We start from the raw sequence: 18,509 nt of genomic DNA on the forward strand, positions 1-18,509 counted from the left end.
AACCTGCGCCGTCCCGAGGACGTACTTCCACGTCCTCACGTTTTGTCACAGCTAATCCCGAGGACGTACTTCAACGTCCTGCAATTGCAAGGTTCATAATTTCCACAATTTTCAATTTTCGCGAGTCATTTTTGGTACGTATACACGGGACACCTTCCTCAACAAGATGCCAGGCAGAGACAATGCCTTACCCAGAATGACCTCCTCCCCCCCTCTGCATGCCCTTTTCTCAGCAATTCACCTGTTATCAGTGACCTGGCCAGTATAGCCATGTCATGCCACGGTACGAAATTCAGGGCCAGAGTGATTTCCCAATCAATGACAATGTGGAGGAGAAACTTTACATAGCATTAGAGGAAGAAACAGTTAGAAATGATGATCAGGTAATGTGGCAAAAAAAGGTCAGGTATTAGTGAGTGAAACAATGCTTATAATGCCTATATTACTGCTTGAAAACCAATATACTCTTGTACTACATATAAATTCGTAACAGTAAATAAATAAATACCGTTTATGAGTGGTGTGAAATAGTTATCCTCCCATAGAACTCGTTTTCTTTGGTGCCAGCCTGATAGAAAACCCAGTAAGGTAAAGAGGCTCTCCTACCTGTAATGAGTATTTTAAACCTCAGGTGAGCGATTTCTCTATGAATTTTCGATGTTTCTCACCAAAAGCGAAATTTTTAGCAAAAAAAAAAAAAAAGGGTCGAAAAATGGTCGGGATTGGGGGGTACCAGTGGTCAAAAAGTGGTCGGGACGGGGCGGGTTAAACCTTTCCTACTATAATTGATTTTCATTTTTGCAAATACTCATGCTTGTAAATAAAGGCATATTCATGCCATCTTTTCATTCTTCTTAAGTAGGAACAGGTCATACTCATTCCTCCAGACAGTCCTTTCAACCTGAATCTGATAATGGAAGAAGGGGTATAACAGTTTCCCGGGGCTAACCCCTATCTGATCATAATTATAGCCCTGGTAGGTGACAGGAGGGTGTTACCCAGGGACGGATTAAGAGTGCATGGGGCCCCTGGCTAAACTTCAGGTGGGGGCCCTTTTATCAAACAGTTGGCGGGCGAAGTGAGTCTCGATTATTTTATTCAGATCGAAAACCATTGTATTCAGCAGCCAACTAATTGGGTTTGAAATCACATATATCTCTAAGTCAAAACTAAATTATCTTTACCGATATCACAATTAGGGCAGATTTGTAAAGCCCCTTTCAATAAGGCATTAAGAAAATCAATATGCAAAGCCTGAGGTAAAAATGTAGTTAAAAGCATAAAATAATATCAACTCTAACGTATCAAATTTATTATATGAAAATAATTTCTTTCTAATGTTGCAAAACAATAATAAGCCTAAAAACTTGAATGAACACTTCATATATACTAGGCTGCCCTTACTGCACGTCTACGAACTTTTTTCAAGCCAAACTCATTGATTAAGTCAGTGAAGCTCAGTTTCTCTACAATATCATTTTCTATACTCATAAGAGAGAGCTGATTTAGTCGCTGCTGTCCCATGGTACTTCGAACTTCATTTTTTATTCTTTTCAACTTGGAAAAGGATCGTTCTCCACTGCAGTTTGAAGTTGCCATAGAAAGATAAATGCGCAGTGCAATGTGGACATCTGGGAAGCATTGAGTATACTTATTCTCATTCAGAAGCAATAACATCCTTGACTCTGGGCTTGTGCTCTGTGCTTTATTCCATTCTTGGGCACTGACAGTTTTGAATAGTTCTGAAAATTGTACTAATTCAGAAGGAAAGCAGTCTTCAAAATCATTTGAATATTCTTCCATCAATTCATTTGCTGCTTTTCTGATGGAATCATTGCTAAGCTTGGCTAAGTTGGAAAGAAAGCCAAACTTATCCTCAATTTCTCTGAAAAGCATTTAAACGATCTTTGAGAGCTGAAACTAGCTTGCCAATGATTGGTAAAAATATCTCAACCTTGAAACTTTCTCTGGGTGAAAATACTGTTTCAGCTGAGGGACCTTCATCAAACTGGTGCTTCCTCTTCTTTTGTCGTTTTGAAGATTCATTGTATTCTTTGACCACTGACTTCATCATTCCTTTTTCTTCATAGCTTTCAAATTCCGAGCGCTGACTGATGACATACTCGAGGAGAGATTTCAACAAATTAACTGCTGAATTCAAAGGGAGTCCACTTTCTTGAAGGGATAAGCTGGTTTTCTGAAACTTCTCTAAAACTGTGTCCCATACTTCAAGTAAGATTGAGATTTCTAGCTGCTGAAGCTTCTCCAGAAGTCCTTCTGCCACAAGTCTACTTTCTCGTGGCTGATTTTCATCCATTGCCAATTCTTCTAGTGCTGAAATATTCTTACTGTATCCTCTATTTACACCTCTTACAGCATCATGTCGGGCTGACCATCTTGTGTCAGACAAGGCCTTGGTAACAAGTAGCCCTTCCAAGTGTTTTCGGAGTGCCTGCCAACGATGGGTAGATGTGATAAACCAGGCATAAAGGCTTTGTAGAAAATCAAAAAATCTGGCTGCAGCAGGAGAAGCTTCTGCTGCATTTTCCAACCAAATTAAGAGAATGTGCTGTGCATGGAACATAATAAGCAACATTGCATTTCTCACGAAGGATGGCCTGGATGCCATTGTACTTGCCGCTCATATTACTCGCATTGTCGTATGACTGTCTACGGCAATCTTCAATGTCTATGCCATTCTCCTCTAGGAACTGAAGAATGATTTGTGCAATTTCTGATCCAGTGTGAGAAAACATTGGTATGAATTTTACAAATCGCTCAACAGGGCCTGACTCTAGAACATAGCGGATTATCACTGTCAGCTGGTCCACATGCATGATATCGGGTGTGGAGTCTACAGATATTGAGAAGTATTTTGCAGTCTTGATTTCATCAACAATAACAGATAATACCTTTTGACCCATGAGCTCAATCACCTCTTCACAGATGGATGAAGACAGATACGATGTGTGTCCATGTCCCTTGTTGGCATGCTTACTAATATGTTCTGCAAGAAATGTGTCATACTCACTCAGCTCAAGTATTCCCAGGTAGTTGCCATTACTTGAGGACCCTATCAGTTCATTCTTCCCTCGAAATGCAAGGCCACGGATGCAAAGGAATTTCACAACACTAACTATTCTCCTAAGAACTTGCTGCCAGTACTGAACTTCACTTTCATACTGAATCACCAGATGAGAGTCTACCTGGCTTGATGACTTTCGTGCACATAGAGCTGCCATGGCATCTAGATGTTGCTTGGAGTTTTCGTGGTTCAAAAGCATTTCGTGAGCATGTTTCCAATCATTGAATCCTCTTGTCAGCTTACTCACTGCGGATGACAGCAATTTGCATACAAAACAATAAACTCGGCCACTGGTTTTCGAATAGCATAGCCAGTTTCAGACAAATTTTTCTCCTGTTCGTGCATGAACACGTGTAAACAATGCTAAAGTACAATACCGGCGTTGTGACTCTTTCTCCAACTGTACAACTGATTCCTGAAAGCCCTGATCTTTATGTTGACATGAAGCTGCACCTCGCTGAATCCAGTAACTTTGGATGTTTTCAGAAATTTTTTCGGGCCATAGATGGAGATCATCACTGATAATTTCATTCACCACATTTGCAGCAGAAGCAGCATCCACATCTACAACAGCATTTGAAGCAGCCCCATTTCCAGTCTCCACTACAGTAGCTGCCTTTGATGCAGAGGGCTGCACCACATCTTCTGTCGCAGATGCTGTAGGCCGTTTAAAGAATGTTGTTAGTTTAGGAGTCTTTAGGGCAATCTCAGATTCCCTTTTCTTCTTTTCTAAGGCCGCTGTACGCTTCTGTGCCCCACTTGGATAGTTACGTTGCATTCTGTGGACCGCAAGACCGTATGATCATAAGCATTTATGTAAATAAATACAAAATATTTACATAAACAAAAATATTATCTACACATAACACAAATAATATTTACATACAAATAATAATATGTACCAGTCCAAGCAGAAAAATTTACACAAACGGATAAAGAAGCAAAACATTCCAAATTTATGTAATTAATGCGCCATAAACACCAACAATCACCTAAACCTCTGGCAAAAGTTACTGACCAGTTTAGGTTTGGGTTAACCCAGGGTTAAACTGGCGGCAAAAGTGAACGTACCCTAATACTAGAAAAGCACTCGGAGAGTGCATACCTCCGCCAAAGCGCAGCAACGCATCTCGCATAATCGTTGGCGAAGGTATACACTCTACTGAGTGACCCGATCTTCACCAAAATAAAATCACCTCTCCCTTGCATAATATCAAAGCCTTAAGCCTCCCATAAAATTTCACTGAAATCCGTCTAGTACTTTTTAAGTTATGTTTTTAAAAAACTTACAAAGAATAAACCAAAAAATAAAACATGACAAATTTGACAGCACACATCCGAAAGGCCTTGCTTAATACTACAAAATGGCGTTGGTCCCACATCTCTATCATTATTAGAAATTATTGCCAAAAATGTTTTGACCTTTTTTTCTATGACCTTGACCTTTGACCTGAGCTTCACCAAAGTAAAATCACCTCTTCCTTGGATGATATCAAAGCCTCCCACAAAATTTCACTCAATTCCATCAAGTACTTTTTGAGTCATGTTGATAACAAACAAACTTACAAAGAAACAAAAACAAAGAAATAATACATTTGACATATTTGACAGCACACATCCGAAAAGCCTTCTTTAATACTACAAAATTTCGTTGGTCCCACGTCTCCATCTTTATTAGAAAGGTAATTATGGCCAAAAATGCTTTGACCTTTTCGTTTCTGTGACCTTGACCTTTGACCCGATCTTCACAAAAATCAAATCACCTCTTGGACAATATCAAAGCCTACCGCAAAATTTCATTGAAATCCGTCAAGTATTTTTGGGTACGAAATTGTGGGGTATGACCTTTTCGCGTCCACGACCTTGACCTTTGACCCGATCTTCACCAAAATCTAATCATTTGTTCAGTAGGCCATGTCCAGTCTATATGCAAAATTTCGTAAGAATCGGCCCACGCGTTTTTGAAAGTTTTTGAGTAATTATGTTCACAGACAAACATACAAACAAACCAACACGGGTAAAAACATAACCCCTCCAACTTCGTTGGCGGAAGTAATTAGGTTTACTTAGCCTATTAAAATAAACCTAACAATACCAAACTAGGTACTACCAATATATGCTGTTACAATCTCCTTATCTTTCCGCGTTTCATAGATCTAAGAGCACGATAAAAATTGATGGGAAAAATCGTCAGGCATTAGGCCTACTCGATAATTATCTTTAGTAAAAATAAACTAAGTAAATAGAACACAAAACCTAAACCGGAACTTCCTATCGATAGCACCATAGTGTGGAATAGTCATAGAGTAATTTTCTCTTTTCTCTGTACAGTAACATGCTGTACAGCTGCTAAGTGGCAGATTGGCTTGCAGAAGCATTGCACCTTTGTTGTCTTTCCGATGTGCGTTTAGTAGAGTTCACAGTAATGCTTGAGGTACTCCATTTTATAAAAGAAGTAATGAAAATATCAAGTAGAGAAACTTACGTCTAAATGTTGCTATTTTGGCCGCCTAGGACGGTCTTGGATTCCCTCTACTATAAAAAAAAAACCATTTGAGTAGGAATAAAATTATACTTTATAAATAATAATATTCTGATTCCCTCTTCTAGGTCTCACAGATACTATTGTAATTATTATGTACTAAACATAATATAACTCAATAAAAAAGGAGAAATTATCCTGAATATCTGCATAAAATAACGAAGTCATGAAAGAAAACCACAGCCCAAACGTAATTGAACCGGTAACTATTTTATTTTTATGCACCGGTCCAATTAAGTTGTATGTAGGCCTGTTGTTATTTTTATTACTTTATATAATGAAAACCTAAATATATTGTTAATGTAGCCGTGGGGGAATACCTGAGGGAAGGGCCCTCAATCATGCATTCCCCTTAGGTGACCTTTTGTATCAGATTTTCTGTTGACAAACTGTAGGATTTGGGGGCCCCCCAAATACTGGGGGCCCCTGGCTGCAGCCCAGTCAGCCCCCCCCTTAATCCGCCACTGGTGTTACCCCTCTCGGCAAGGCAGCTACTGGGCATGGCTCCAACTCATGACCCCCCCCCCCAGTTCTGAGCCTGATGCTCTACCACTGAGCCACTCTGCCCCCAAATAATGGAAGAAACTTTGACTGGAAAACCAATTGCTATATTGCTCTAGTCTTAAAATGGGGTCAGTTCCATTAAATTTCCAAACTGGGAAAGTACAGGGAGAAGACAGGAAAACAAACTTCATAATCATAATTATTTTTATTTATCTGTGACTTAAGAAAATGTATGTGACTACTCGAATGTTGAATTGAGCACGAAAAAGGAATAAGGTTATTGGAGTAGATGGATGAACAGAGGTACTGATAAACTACGCATAAGCACAATACCAGATAGTGCACCCAAGCTGCCTCCAAGTGGTTGCTGACATACAAAATAATGGTCCTCCTACTGTGCAAATCCCGAAATATCAATTTCCCAAATGTCGAAATGCTGGTTTTCCTAAGAAAAATTAGATGAAATCAGTTTACTTAACATAGTTTTGTAAAAACAGTATCATATGTAACCCCCCTCCCACACACACACACACAATGATAACAATGATAATAAAAATTCCTAGCTTTGGGTTCCATTATGAACACTGTATTGGCAAAGAGTTTTAGTACTTTGCAGACACCCAAGCCAGCTTAAACTGGACTCTTCTGAATTATGTGGCTTTGTTCATAATTTTTTGTTGTATGATTTTCTCACCCCAGGAAGACAATATTTTCATTGTTTACTGATAAATTTTCACACTAGAGCCATGACTGTGACATAAAGTGCGGTATAGTATACATACTGTGATCTGTAAAGGGAATGCCAAGCAGTTGGATGTTTATACATAGAAGTGATGGTAATGATTGAGAAATAGTTTTCCAAGATATTTAAATTTCCATAAGCCTTTTGATCCTGAAAATTTCTGAATTTGGGAATTGCACTGTAGTACTGTAATAGTCACCAAAATATCATAACCATGTAGAACCTAATCAACCCACAAATTATAAATACAGTGTACGTTTTTTTTTTTTTTTTTTTTTTTTTTTTTTACACAGAGAGCAAAATGCATTCCATAATTACATACTCATCACACTTGTCAAACTCCTTTTTCCAAATAACTCCACAAACGTCATAATCTCTGAGGTATATATTCCTTCAAGATGATCGTTTTTTTCAAGTGGACTTGTATAAGAGAGAGAGAGAGAGAGAGAGAGAGAGAGAGAGAGAGAGAGAGTCTTACACACTCTCCCAAACTCATCCACTAAGCCTTGCAGCTACCCTTCGTCTTCACTTAACAACACAGTATCATCTGCAAACAACAGTACAGGGAGTTTCCAAACACTGCCCTGTCTCATGAGGGCCACTCCAACATCCACTGCCCTACCTTGTATCTCTTTTATAACCCCATCCATATACAGATTAAACAACCATGGAGACATGACCCATCCCTGTTTCAACCCAACCTTCAAATAGAAAAGCTCACTCAGTTCATTATCCACACACACTGCAGCCTTAGCACCCTCATACATACTCTTCACAGCATTCAACAACTTCCCATCTACTCCATATAGGCTATTCTTAATACTTTCCACAACCCTTGTCTATCCACCCTGTCATATGCTTTCTCCAAATCCATGAAGGCCTCATACAACTTCATTCCCTTCTCTAGAAACAATTCCACTAAAGATCTAAGAATGAATATCTGATCTACACAACCTCTTACCCTCCTGAAGCCTCCCTGTTCTTCTCCAACTAATTCCTCTGTTATTTCTCTAACTCTGTCAATAAGTATCCTACCATACACTTTTCCTATTACACTAAGAAGACAAATGCCCCTATGATTAACACACACTTCTTTTTCCTCTTTTCCTTTGTACAAGGGAATAGGCCTAATTATACCTGACTTCCAATCTTGCATGACTCTACCTTCCTCCTAGGGCAATCTGCACATCTTCCACATCCATTCTACTACCATCTGTCTCCCATGCTTCTGGATTTCACCACACACTCCATCAATTCCTGGGGCTTTCCCCATTTTGACTTTCTTCATTGCTTCCACAACTTCCATCTTATTGATTTCTTCCTGTCTCCTCACCTCCCTCCTTCTCCCAGCCACTTATACTCGCATTACTTGCTTCTCTGTGTTCAACAATTCTTTAAAGTGTTCTCTCCATCTGCTCACTTTTTCTCCCTTCTCAATATATTCCTCTGAATGGCCAATCAGAATCACTGGACAGTCAGTAATTTCATTCCTCTAAAATTATAATAGTGCTCTCTTACACTGTCAAATTTGATTCTCAGATACAGCTCCTAAAGCTCATGCCAAGCACTATTTGTTTACCATCGCCAAGGAAAGAAATGTATCATCTGCAAGTAATAACATTATTTATCAAGTAACACTTCCATTTACTTCAGAACTCTTGTCTATTTCCTTCCACTTATTTTTTTTCACTTTTGTATGTTCTTCCCTGTCTCCTGCAGCTCCTGCCTTCATTCATTAGACTCTTTGGACCGTCATATAATCTAAAAGTAAGCAGTGGTGTGCCTTACCATATCAAATCTCCAATACTTATTTGGTTTTGTTAAAATGTTGGCCATAAGTGAATAGTCTATACTGAAAGGTTGAAGTTCGGCAGTGCTACCAGCAGAGTACTGTTTTAGGTGAAGCAAAGAATGGCTTATAGTTCATTTATAAAATGCAACTACCACAAAAAATTATAACTAGTATTAGTGTTTAACCATGAAATTCAACTTAAACTCCACATCTATTTAACTAACCCACTTGTGGTAAATCAGAATGGTTCTTACCTGTTCAATTCAACTTAAATAAAGAGACCAGTAAATTTTTAGAAGTAACCAACGTTTTCTTTTTTCCAATGCAAAATACTGTTTTAATTAGTTTTGACCTTCATTTTGGGGGGAAAATCACCCTTTTGGAATTTTGAGTAAGATTTACAAAAGTGGTTTATCCCCCAAAATCAAGAGCAAAATTAATTAAAAACACACTATTTTGCATTAAACTAACCTAACCTTACCTAACCTAGAGCCTGACAAAGACCGAGTGCACACGCCTGCACCAGCCAATATGGCGCGACATTCATCCGCTACTGAGCGATAGCCTAAGCCACTATATGACTACCCCCACAAAATTCGCTCCTCCAACTCAAACTAGGCTTAAAAGGTAAGTCTTAGAATAGTTCTGGGACGTCATATAATGAAAATTGGTAACGTTGGATACTTCCAAAGTTATACCAAGAGGCCTTCCAAATGTATAACTGTTGCTATTTTTACCTGCAACAAAAAATATGTAAATGAAAATGATAGGACAAATAATGAGATGTTTTGGCCAAGGTAAGAAGTTAGTTGAGAGTCTGACTCGGAGAGTATGAGAGGGGAGACCAAGGATGAGCTGGAGGGATGGAATGGAGAGAAATATATGAAATGGGGTGTGTGAGTTGGAGGGATGGCAGCCAATGACAAAAAAAAACCCACTGGTTATTATGCTTTATTAACAGTGCAATATCTCGTGGTTTCTGCACGTTTCCCACAATTATAGTCACTGAATCGACAGTCAAATGGTTTCTGAACAAAATCTCTTGGAATTCCATTTCAATATATACTGTATGTAACCTGTTTCTGTTACTTCGTATATATTGACATTTCTACCTATGTTTCATCATGATCGACAGTTTATGCAACTTCGTTATCGTTGGCAATGGCTTAACCATCTCGAAACCACTGATTACATTTACCATTCACATAATTTCGAAGAAACTACATGTAAGCCATGTAAATATCTTGTAATAGCTTTAATAGGGGCATAACTACAATCAAAATGAAAATATCAGTGGGTAATCTGTCTTCATCCACAAGCAACTTTTTTTGTTTACTGATGATTCGTCTTTAACTTATTTTTGGCCCACCGAATTAGGCTCATTGTACACGGTTCAGAGGAGAAAGAGACCTGATAATGGCAAGTAAGAGTAAGTAGTAAAAATTATGGGACTGAACTGTGAAATCAGCACGGATTTAGTTGGCAAAATTCCCGAGTCCACTGACGTACGAAATAACCACTCATCCCACTAGTTCTTCTCTCTGCAGGGCTTCTGCTGTGAATCACTCGTACGTCTGGCAGCCGGCGGCGCATGCGCAATGAGGGCAATGAGTCACGATTAGTGAGGGAGTCAGATCTGAACGCTACACGGGAGCTTGGGAAATGGGAATGTAAACAAAGTCACGCTGCCATCACTGCTTTCCACACGTGTGTAGCAGTAGCGGAGTGTGAACATGCCTGGACCATCCTTCGCATTATTGCTAATATAACAAATTCTAAAATGGACCATAGCAATACACCATCAAGAAGGCAGCCTTCACTCACTTGACCAGCTTTGGAGTTATTGATTTAACTTGTGGCGATGTTCCCCATACTTAATGACCGCCGCTCGGATGGGTGGACAGTGACAAAGAAGGAGGAGGCCTGGGAGAAGGTGGCCTCCCTATTCAATTCGTCTGGTGTGGTGGGTGCTCCCCGACAGGTGAAACAATTGTGAAAGGCTTGGGATCGTTTAAAAACAAAGTAACATAGGTTTCTTCTACTGCCAAGTTATGTCACATTTTGAGTGTCACCTCCATTACGTAACCATGCATCAGAAATGTTATTGTGGTTTCGTTATGTGATAAAATACAGCTCAGTAACTTACAGTACCCAGAAGAAAGTAGAAAATCAATTGTATTGACACTTCTTTGATCCAGAGACCCTAATTTACCAGTTGACTTTTTGGGAATGCATAAGAATTGTAAGTTTGGTATGGTTAGAGGAAAAAAAAAGACAAATCAATAACTCTCACAGTACCAAGAAGAAAGTAAAAAATCCATCGTATTGACACTTCTTTGACCCAGAGACCCTATCTTACCATTTTGCTTTTGGGAATGCATAAGAAATGTCAGTTTGGTATGGTTAGATGATAAGAAACAAATCAGTAACTCTCACAGTACCAGGAAGAAAGTAAAAAATCCATTGTATTGACACTTTTCTTTGAGCTGGAGGCTTCTTTACCAACTGACTTCTGAATATTTTTCATGTATATCATTTATAGCTATGGTCGCACTCAAAGTAACTGTAATACTTGTCGAAGTTAAACCAATCATTCTCTTACACCAATGTAAAAAAAAAAAAAAAAATAGAGATACTGTGTAGTTTAACAGAACATTATCATGTATTGGACCTTGTATATTGTATGGAATATATGTTTCAAGAGTGACATAAAATATTTCCTTAATGTTGCACCACAAACCGTGCAGCTACTGTTCTGGTGAGGAGAAAACGATAATTAAAATAAATAATGTGACCATACCTTTAACCAATGAAAATTGCCAAATCATAGGAAACAAAATTGAACACCTGAACAAATCCAAACTGAACACAATACAATATTAGGAATGAAATGTTAGGTTTTGTGAAGTTATCATGCATGGACTTTGATTTTTTTAGTTACTGTATTTATTTATTTATTGGTCATTTCTTGATTTCTCAGGGCAAAGGCAGAGCATGATAAATATAAAGTTAAAGTAAAGAAGACTGGTAGTGGTGCTCAACCGCCTGACTATGACAACACAACAGAGAACCTCATTGCCCTTATTAGAGGCGAGATGGAGGATCTTGGCAATAATTTTGTTTCTGATGGCCAGAGAGGTAATGCTGGTTGTCCTTTTTGTGCTACCCCAGTTTGTCTCGTTTTATCTTGGCAGTTTCTTTTTTCCTCCACTTTCCCTTGCAGTCTCTACAATCATCATCAGCCTATAACATTTCATGGGAGTCCTTTTCAAAATCCATCTACAGTATGAAGCTATTTGTGTCAGTCCTGCACATTATTTGTTGTATACCATACGTGTCATCATATAACATCAAGAAATCCTTAGGCGAGTCATGTTGATGTGTAATTAGGGCAGATGAACTTTAATATTTAATAGCAGGCAGTTTACCCATTGTTTCAATATTTGCAGCACAACAGAAAGATGGACCTGGAGACGAGACTCGGTTGTGGCGGCCAGTGAAGTGGATATCGTCGATGATGATGAATATTATCTTTCCCACGTTCTTTTCAGAGGCAGCCACAACACACTGTGACACCACCAGTTCCTTCCACCTCCTCCTCTTGGTTTGCGGGGCCCAGGCAAGAGTCATAATCCCCAACACCTCGATGAAAAAGAAACCGGATGTTGAAATTCGAAGGTAAACATCGTGAACCTTCCAGGGCAAACAGACTTTGTTGAGCAGGCTATGGCAACAGAGACGGAAACGCTTAAGTTTAAACAAAATGATGCCAAAGCTAGACTAGAAAAAAGTAATATATCCAAAGATTTTGAAACTCGGAGGGTGGAAATGGAATTGGAATTGTTTTGAATCAGAAAGAGAAAAGAAGAAGAGGAGTTGGAGGCAGCTGTGTTAAACAAGGAGGCAGCACATTATAAAAGATTGTATTACCTCAAGAAATATCAGGAAGTGTCAGTGGATGAGTCTTGAGTAGTGGTTAGTCCTTTTTAGTTGTTCAGTATTATTTCTGTAATTCTTAATAATAATGTAGTGTAGTGTTCAGGCTGTGAATGTAGTGATAGGGTAACATAGTATAGTCATTTATTTGTGATGTCAATAATATAGGAACATTGTAGTCTCTTAGAATAATGTTATGTAGTCTGGAGGCTGTGATTCTAGTCTTATGGTAACATAGTATAGTACCGGTAATTTATCTGTGATGTTAGTAATAAAGGAGTATCATAATGCCTTACAATAATATTGTGTAGTCTGGAGGCTGTGATTCTAGTCTTATGGTAACACAGTATATTCATTTATCTGTGATGTTAGGAATAAAGGAATATCGTAGTGCCTTGTAATAATGTTGTGCAGTGTTGAGCTGTGATTCTAGTGTTAGGGTAACATAGTGTAGTCATTTATCTTTGATGTTAGTAATAAATAAATATTGTAGTGCCTTATAATAATGTGTAGTGTTTAGGCTGTGATTCCAGTCTTATGGTAACACAGTATAGCCATTTATCTGTGATGTTAGCAATAAAGGTATTTCACTTCAGCTTATAATAGAATGCGTCCTCATCTCAAGTGGTGAGTTGTGAAAGAAACAGTTGCTTTTAACAATGCCACCCACCAAGCTAAAAAAAAAAAAAAAAAAGTACACGTCGAGAAATCTGAGGTAAGAAAAATGTTCGGTTTACTGGGTTAGGTAAACTATGCAATGAATTATAATCCATCTTTATTTGGTTCATGAGACAAGATATTGGGTCTTGTCTTTTATCCAAGTCATTGCATAGGTAAACTATGTAATGAATTATAATCCATCTTTGTTTTGTTCACAAAACAAGATATTGGGTCTTGCCTTTTATCTAAGAATATGAAACAGTTGGACTGATCTGTTGTCCTAAGAAAAACTGCACACAACAACTGGAATGTGTATCAGAGGAAGTATGGCATGAGCTGACATGACTGAAGGTCAACTCTTACTGAAAATACTCCTTATGCACTTCATTCTGTCTCCAAAATTTACTGCTCCATGGGGAGATGAATGTTTTATTGTGAGTTAACCCGCGGCGTCCCATCGACGTGAATTAACGTCCACATGTTTTGTCACTGCCAATCATGTTGACGTTCATAAATGCGAATCAATTGCAAGGTCCCTAAAATTTTCAATTTTCGTGAGTGATTTTTGGTACGTATACACGGAACACCTTCCTCTACAAGATGCCAGCCAGGGAAAATGCCTTACCCAGCATGACCTCCCCCCCCAGCATGCCATTGTCTCAGCAATTCACCTGTTACCAGTGACCTTGCCAGTAAAGCCATGTCATGCCACAGCACGAAATTCAGGGCCAGAGTGATTCCCCAATCGATGACAATGTGGAAGGACAAACTTTACATAGCATTAGAGGAAGAAAGTCAGAAATGATGATCAGGTAATGTTGCCAAAAAAGGTCAGGTATGTTGATGTGTTTCATGAGTGAAACAATGCTTATATTGCCAATATTACTGTATCTCTATCTATCTATTGCCAGACGCCTCAATCCCGTTTGGGGTGGCCACAAACAAATCGCCTCCAAGTCGCCCTGTCCCCCGCCATTTCACTCCCCTGCTCCCAGCTCACACCCCCCTCTCTCATATACCTCTCCACCCCATCCCTCCATCTCATCCTCGGCCTCCCCCTCCCTCTTTCCCCCTCCACCTCACTCACATACACTCTCTTCGTCAGTCTTTCACCCTCCATCCTCTCCACATGGCCAAACCACCTCAGTGTGTTCCTCATAACGCTTCATATCACATCCACATCAACACCACAACGCTCCTTTATATCCTCATTCGTCAGCCTGTCTCTCCATGTGACTCCACAGGCTCCTCTTAAATAACTCATTTCCACTGCTCTCACTCTTGACTTGTGTCCTTCCAACAACGTCCAAGCTTCACTTCTGTACGTTAGAGTTGGTATCACAATACTGTCATGTAGTAACTTTTTCACTTCCATGCTCACTTATCTGTTTCTTATCACTGCTTTCAAGGAACCAGCAACCTTTCTTCCCTGCTGTACCCTTTCAAGCACTTCACCCTCCAAACCTCCATCCTTACTCATCACACTACCCAAGTACTTAAACGTACTCACACTTTCCAATTCCTCATCATCCAACCTCGCTGTACATTCACTGACTTCACCTCTCTCAAAGACCATCACTTTACTCTTCCCTACATTCACCTTTAGATTCCGTTTCTTACACACTCTCCCAAACTCATCCACCAAGCCTTGCAGCTCTCCTTCGTCTTCACTCAACAACACAGTATCATCTGCAAACAACAGTACAGGGAGTTTCCAAAACTATTGTCTCTCACCATGGCCACTCCAGCATCCACTACCCTACCTTGTACCTCTTTTATTACCCCATCCATGTACAGATTGAACAACCATGGAGACATGACACATCCCTGTTTCAACCCAACCTTCAAAGAGAAAAATTCACTTAGACATCCACACGCACTGCAGCCTTCGCACCATCGTACATACTCTTCACAGCATTCAACAACTTTCCATTTACTCCATATATTCTTAACACTTTCCACAATCCTTGTCTATCCACCCTGTCATATGCTTTCTCCAAATCCATGAATGCCGCATACAACTTCTTTCCCTTCTCTAGAAACTTTTCCACTAAAGATCTGAGAATGAATATCTGATCTACACAACCTCTTCCCTTCCTAAAGCCTCCCTGTTCTTCTCCAACTAATTTCTCTGTTCTTTCTCTAACTCTGTCAATAAGTATCCTACCATACACTTTTCCTATTATACTAAGAAGACAAATGCCCCTATGGTTACCACACACTTCTTTTTCCCCTTTTCCTTTGTACAAGGGAATAATTATACCTGACTTCCAATCCTCCGGGACTCTACCTTCCTCCAAGGCCAATCTGCACATCTTCCACATCCATTCTACTACTATCTCTCCCCCATGCTTCAGCATTTCACCACACACTCCATCAATTCCTGGGGCTTTCCCCGATTTAACTTTTTTCATTGCTTCCACAACTTCTATCCTACTGATTTCTTCCTGTCTTCTCACCTCCCTCCTTCTCCCAGCCATTCCCCAGCCACTTATACTCGCATTACTTCCATCCTCTACGTTCAACAATTCCTTAAAGTGTTCTCTCCATCTGCTCACTTTTTCTCCCTTCTCCACTAGTAATCTACCATTTTTATCTTTCACTCCCCTGCTAACTACACTTCCACCTTGTCTTACTCTTTTCACCTCTCTCCAGAACATTTTCTTACAGTCCCTCCACGTTACACTCAAATTTCTTCCAAATTCCTCATCCACTCTCTTCTTACTCTCTCTTACTAATCTTTTCACCTCTCTCTTCCTTTCTACATATAACTCTCTCTTCCGCCTCTCAACCTCTTCCACGCCCCTATTTCTCATCCATTCATTGTATGCTTTCTTCTTTTGTGCCACAGCCTGTTTCACCTCTTCAGTCCACCACGCTGTTCCTTGCACCCCCCTCCGTGTTCTCTTCCTTCCACACACCACTTCACATGCTGCACATATTTCTTCTGTAAATATTCTACACACACCTTCCACGTCTCCCATCTGCTCCAATTCATATTTGCCCAATCGTTCCTCCAATATTACTGTGTGAAAACCAATATTCTCTTGTACTAAATATAATTTCATACCAAATAATTACTGTTTATGAGTGGTGAGGAATGGTTACATTCCCATAGAACCCGTTTTCTTTGGAGCCAGCCTGATAGAAAACACTGTAAGGTGAGGAGGCACTGCTACCTGTTTCGAGTATTTTAAACCTCAGGTGAGCGATTTCTCTATGATTTTTCGATGTTTCTCACCAAAAGCGGGGGTTTGAGCAAAAAAAAAAAAAAAATCCAAAAATGGTCGGGATTGGGTGGAGTCAATGGTGGAAAAGTGGTCGGGATTGAGGGAGAGTCAGTGGTGGAAAAGTGGTCGGGATGGGGCAGGTTAATATGGAATAACTGGCTTAACTACCAGTCGTGATTAATATCAAGAAAAGTTCGTAGAAACTTGGAGGAAAGAAAATTAAGTGAAGAACAGGGAAAAATGAAACACGACGTAACATTTAAAGAATCTCAAGAGGAGCTGTGAATTTATTAATTACATCAAAGTGAATGCTTCCATTACCAACAAAAACTAAATTCACTCACACAGTCAAACTAATGAACACTTGTAAAACTAGAAAATATTGGTAAATGGAGGAATATGGAGTCAAGGAACTGTGACAGAGACTGGGTTGACATGCTAATTGGTCAGGTCGCAATGCTCTGTGGTATGTCCACCTCTGGGGCAGCCAGCTTGAGGGATATGGCGGTGCAGAACTGCAAAGAAGGTTGGGTAATCTCTCGGTGATCACTGCTACTTGCACTACTCTGTCGAATACATCCTTTTCTCGTAGCTGCCCGGCACTAACTGACTGTGTTTCTCTCTTCTGCAGACTTAAGCGTGTGAAATTTGATAGGAGGTAATATATGTATCCTAACTCGGGCACACGCAATTCACACTGTGGTGTATGTACTATCCTGCTACAGGGGGAAATCACTGTCGTCCATGAGCGTAAAAACCTCGTATTTACGTTAATGACTGCGAGCTTGAGGAATAAAATTCCGTGACGACAGGGAAAAATCCTGTACTCAGGTCAAACTGAGCGAAAGTTTGCTCTAGACTTTGACACAACTAATTGTTAAGTAGTGTGGTGTATGTAATACATAGTGTAGATGTGACAATTGTAGTGTATCTGTACCTACATGTAGAATGGTGTACAGTAATATAAAATAATAGAGATGACGCAGGTAAAGAAGACGTGGCAAAGATCAACTGACACGCATGGCAGAACTGCAATGTCCATCACTGTACCTGTGAAATAAATCAAGGTGGAGCATCAATAGTGTCAGTGTGAAAAAACATCTACACTACAATTAAGCCTCCCCCTAGTAGTCAACACATACGCTAACAGTGAGCTATGGCTATCAAGACATTAACCAGGAAATGTACGCTACTTCATGGCTTAATAACAGCAATGAACAGCTAGTTGCTTCCTGGCTAAACCCTACATCTCAACTGGAGAACAACCTGTTCCCTGGTTAATACACAGGCACAATTTGGATATGAGGGGTGGAGGTCCAGAGACTTGCCTGGCGCTTTCAAGGGAGATAGCAATCAATCAAGCCCCAGCTCCTTCTCTCCACTGCGAGACCATGCTCAACTTCAGCTAATCCACCCCCTGTAGCATTAACCCCTGGTACATTAAAAAGATCCCGACGAGTGCCAACTAACTAACAGGGCCCTCAGTGACCCACAGCCCGTCACAGGTCGGAAATGAGAGTAGTGACCAATAACTCAGGGCTATCCATGCTTATGCTCCTAGTCTATGTACTGTCCAGCGGTATCTGTTCTTCCGCACTTGAACAGGCTTATTACCCTTCACTGGCTTTTATGACAAATTCACTCTGGTCAAAAGTAAGTGTGAACAATATCATTACGTTTGGCTTGCCCTTGTATATTTCCAATTTCATTCTGAACTGGGGCATCGATATATTCTGGGATGTTATTCTCACCCACTTCCATATCTTCCAGATGTATTACCCTAGTCATTATTGCCATGTTGTGAAGGACAACTGAAGCAACAATAACTGCCTTGATGGTGTTTAAGTTTGTCCTCATGCCCTTACCCAAACATGAGAATCTTCTCTTCAACACTCCAAATGCCCTTTCTACTGTATTTCTAGTTTTTATGTGACTTGCACTGTAGCATTCCTCATGGTGATTCTGAGGTTCAGGGATGGGTATTAATAAGTAAGTTTTGCACTGGTATGCACTATCCC

General features: G+C 39.8%; 1 protein-coding gene across 1 annotated transcript; it reads right to left on the reverse strand.

The window, feature by feature from the left end:
• Nucleotides 1–2,504: 2,504 nt before the first annotated feature.
• On the reverse strand, nucleotides 2,505–3,284 carry LOC145407078 (zinc finger MYM-type protein 1-like). Its single transcript, XM_080278102.1, has one exon. The coding sequence runs from the start codon at nucleotides 3,282–3,284 to the stop codon at nucleotides 2,505–2,507; it is 780 nt and encodes a 259-aa protein (XP_080134228.1).
• Nucleotides 3,285–18,509: the final 15,225 nt, after the last annotated feature.

The sequence above is a fragment of the Coenobita brevimanus genome, chromosome 72, assembly GCF_032717465.1.
Source record: "Coenobita brevimanus isolate Jiangsu-jjx chromosome 72, ASM3271746v2, whole genome shotgun sequence".
NCBI lineage: Eukaryota > Metazoa > Arthropoda > Malacostraca > Decapoda > Coenobitidae > Coenobita > Coenobita brevimanus.

Bases quoted from the DNA above. Each gene is read 5' to 3' on its own strand.
- LOC145407078 (XM_080278102.1), bottom strand. From the start codon at position 3,284: ATGCTTTTGAACCACGAAAACTCCAAGCAACATCTAGATGCCATGGCA.